Source organism: Myotis davidii, unplaced genomic scaffold (assembly GCF_000327345.1).
Source record: "Myotis davidii unplaced genomic scaffold, ASM32734v1 scaffold535, whole genome shotgun sequence".
Taxonomy (NCBI): Eukaryota; Metazoa; Chordata; class Mammalia; order Chiroptera; family Vespertilionidae; genus Myotis; species Myotis davidii.
In genome coordinates this window covers 1,268,374-1,272,129 of record NW_006286980.1, presented here as the reverse complement: position 1 = coordinate 1,272,129, position 3,756 = coordinate 1,268,374, and the positions used below count along the sequence as shown (strand labels likewise).

Here is a 3,756-nt window from a genome sequence, read left to right as displayed (position 1 = left end):
GTGAGCTGGAAGAGGAAGACATGGATTATAAGAATATGTGTATTGTTTATTGGAGGTGAGGGGAGATGATTCATGGGAATTGTAGAATAGGGGCAATCAAAAAGTTTTAAAATCTGGCAATAGGGTATTCTCCTTCAATGGGTTCTTGAGGTTGGATTTTGCTTCTGTGAGAGAATCTTTTCCTTTGTGTCGGCTTATGGGGGTTCTTGGGGGCCTTCTTGGGATGCTCTCTTCCCCAAAATGAGAGGACTCGCTGCCTTAGCCAGCGGAAGACCCACCTAAAGTTGAGAAAGGAGAGGGGTTGTGTACTAGAATGAGTGTCCTCCTTCTTCAGCTTATCTGATGAGATTGAGCAGGTTGCTGTAGTACTTGTTCTTTGTCTGCCAGTTGCCTTTCTTTTCGTCTGCCAAGGAAATGAATGATGCGTGAGTTATGTGCAACCTGGACAACATGGGGTCCATAATTACCCATTCTTGGGACTCAAGTCCTTTTACCAAAACTAACCCATCTGTAAATGCAAAGTTTCCATACTCATTAATACAGGCACTCACACTTTTGGGCGGCCCTAATTGTTAGCTTTTCTTTACTTTCCTATCCTCTTCTCTCCCTCAGTGGTCCTTGGTATTTTTCCTTCAACTCCACCCTGACCCTTTTCCTTGATGTTATCCTTCTTCCACTCCCAGTCATGTCAGACACCCAGAGGGCCTGCCCTGCTTCATAGCAGGTAGCAGTGTTCCCTGAATTCCACCCAGGCCCCTCCACCAGGCCTGCCCCCTGCTTGCCTATGAGGCATCACTGTGCTCACCTCAGCAAGTTCATGTTCCTGAAGCTTTGGAGGAGGCTGTGGACACTGGATGGCATCATTTTCTGGTGGGTTGAACATGGGCAAATCTTGAAGACAAGCATCATGTTCTTGATGACTGACCTGCGCCACATCTGGAGGGGTGCTGCTGGACAGCTGGAAATCTTCCTTTTGAGCAGATTCAGGGAATACAAACTCATCATCTTCGTCATCTTTCTGATTTTCTAGAAATTGCTCAAGCCTTTGTACCAGCCCATTCAGTTTGCTGAGAGTCAGTTTTGTCTTCTCTTCAGGATTTTGGTCTATCCACTGGTTGTCTCCATGTAGATCCCAATTAATGATTGAGTCTGAATGGTTACAGCCATCCCAGGCCGGGGTGATGTTGAGTTGGCCAAACTGCTCTGTGCTGTCCTGAATTTGGTCTTGTCTCTCCAGGAGTGTCCCTTTACTTTCAGTCTGCCATGACCCTTGGAACGGAGGGACAAAATGGATTGAGGGGTTGTTGGAAGATGTGTCTTTACAGGAGTTTGTTTTCTCATTGAAGAAGGTGTCTTCATTGGGGTAGTAGCCCACAGAGAGGCTCAGGTTTGATTCAGAGCTGCAGTCCCCAGTGTCAGCACAGTTGCTGTAGGAGAATGAGTCTGCCATGGAGTTCAATCAAATATTAGGTCTACCTCATCTCAGGAATCTTCAAAACAAAGAAAAAATAGATGAGGCTGGTAAGCAGTAATGGTATCTATTCCTTTTTCTATTTGGAACTATTTGTCTCCGGTAGAAGTAGTTCATCCTATTTTGCAATCTCCAATGAAAGGCAAAAGAGGCAGCCCTCTCCCTTTAAAAATCTCTTTCATTGTATCACAATTCCTTCTACTAAGCATCTTCACCTGGTGCCCCACATCATCTTACTACAGTTGAAAGAACTTGTAAAACAAAAATGACCATTGTATAAAATTTAAAAAATATAAAAAAATATATAAGATGAAAATAAATATGCCTATGATTCCTTGATCCAGAAATAACGGTGACCATTATAAAAACATTTTGGTGGATTTCCTTGTAATCTTTTTTTTTCCATATGTACACATATTTATACATATACATACTCCCATTCACATACATGTGTGGACATAATGTCACATCAGTTCAAACAAATTATTTTATGGCATAACCTGCAATAAACGTATGTTTTTTATATTCTGTCACTTTTAACCACTTTCTCATTAATGACCATTAGCTGGTAATTATTGTTTTAATAAATAAATTTGCATTAAACCCTCTTATCAGTAAATTTTTATCTCTCTTTATATTCCTATATGTGGGTTTAATGGATCAAAGATCGCAAACATATTAAAGGCTTCTGATAGTTGATACCAAATTGCTTTTCAGAAAGGTTATAGCCATTTGTACCCCCATCCACCCACCATCTGATGGCACTTTTTTGTCCAGCTTTTTCTATGATGTCCCAATAGGTAAGTGTGGGGGAGCGAGGGAGGAGGACACACAACACACACGCACACACACACGCACATTGCAGACTCCGCCATTTTCTGCTGTGGTGGCCGCCCATGTGAAAGAGGTGCTACCAACTTAGCCCTAAACTGAGGATGTTCAAAATCCTTCAGATCCTTAGTCTCAGTAGCTGGAAGCTCAACTGCCCAAAGTCGGTGTTCTGGGACTGTTGGTTACCACGGCAACACAAGAGCCCAAGTCAGAGAAGTGGCAAGAGCAAGAAGGGATTGAAAGCAACAGGAGCGAGCCCTTGCTTCCAAAATATTCTCTAACCATACCATCCTGGGCTGAAGAGGATCCCTCTCGAGGGCAAAAGGATGGTTACTGCTGCAATGGCGGTTGCTTCCCTCTTGCCAGGTGCATGTCTAAGATGGTTCCTAATTTAAGGTAATTTAGAGCCTATTGGTGAGATGGACATAAACACTCTATTATCGCACAGAGAGGTGAGTGCAGCAACAGAATAATGGTATGGAAGAACAAAAGGTGGCACCTCATGCAGCTGTGGTGGAGATTGAGGGGTCAGGAAAAGGCCAGTGGAGGACATTGCTTCTCATGTATGTAGGAGGGAAGAAGTTAGGTGTAAAGCAAGGGTGTGGGGAGGGCCTTTCAGGCAGAGGAGAGGGCATGAGCAGGGACACTGAGGTGAGAAGCAGCCAGTGGTGTGGAGAGATCAAGCAGCGGCCGGTGAGATCATGGAAGGCCCTCTCCCTTCCATTATGGAACCTGGATTTTATCCTGAAGCCTATACTTGGATGGTAGTGTTCATTTATCAGGCCCTCTTCCAGGCAATTCAAAGTATATTGAAATACTTGACATGGTTAAAACAAACAAAACTTCCAGTGGACTTGGCAGCATGAATGTTATTTTTTGGCTTTAATGTGAAGGGAATCAATAAGTTTGCACTGGGTTGAGGGGAATGGGAGGAGAGAAAGTAGGAACAGTGCATATAGACTATAGGGGTGTCTGAGAAAGTGAGGGTGCAGAGTTGAGGTTCAGTTCCGCATCTACCCTCCAAATAAAAAAGAGGTAAGGAATCAATACAGGAAAGAGTTCAAAATATAAAACTTGGCTGCTTTGTTTGGAGAAACTAAGGGTGGGATCCATGCCATGAGCTGACGGGTTAGTTGTAATAAAAGGAATATGTTGTTCCATAATATTGGAAGGGAAAAAATGAAGATGGATATGGAAAAATTTGGAGGAATGCATAGTTAAGTACCACATTTTATTTGAGTTTTTCAACTAGGCTTCTTCCTTATTTCTGAGGTTAAATCTGCTTCTTTCTTTCTTTCTTTCTTTCTTTCTTTCTTTCTTTCTTTCTTTTTTAAAATTAATTCTGTTAACTGGATCTCTGTTCTTATTCTCCTTGTTCCCAACATTATCTTGACAGCCTCAGCCTCTTCAGAAACATGAAGTGTCTTGGTTCTTCTATAATTGCTTTTCCTTGT

At 42.6% G+C, this 3,756-nt stretch overlaps 1 protein-coding gene across 1 annotated transcript; it reads right to left on the bottom strand.

Moving 5' to 3' along the window:
- Positions 1 to 351: 351 nt before the first annotated feature.
- LOC102757967 (chromosome unknown open reading frame, human C12orf71) lies at positions 352 to 1,732 on the bottom strand. The gene has a single exon (XM_015560772.1). It carries the CDS (start codon positions 1,448 to 1,450, stop codon positions 716 to 718), a length of 735 nt encoding a protein of 244 aa, XP_015416258.1. The 5' UTR covers positions 1,451 to 1,732; the 3' UTR covers positions 352 to 715.
- Between the last annotated feature and the right edge of the window lie 2,024 nt (positions 1,733 to 3,756).

Excerpts from the sequence above, each read along its gene's own strand:
- LOC102757967 (XM_015560772.1), bottom strand. The coding sequence starts at position 1,450 with ATGGCAGACTCATTCTCCTACAGCAACTGTGCTGACACTGGGGACTGC.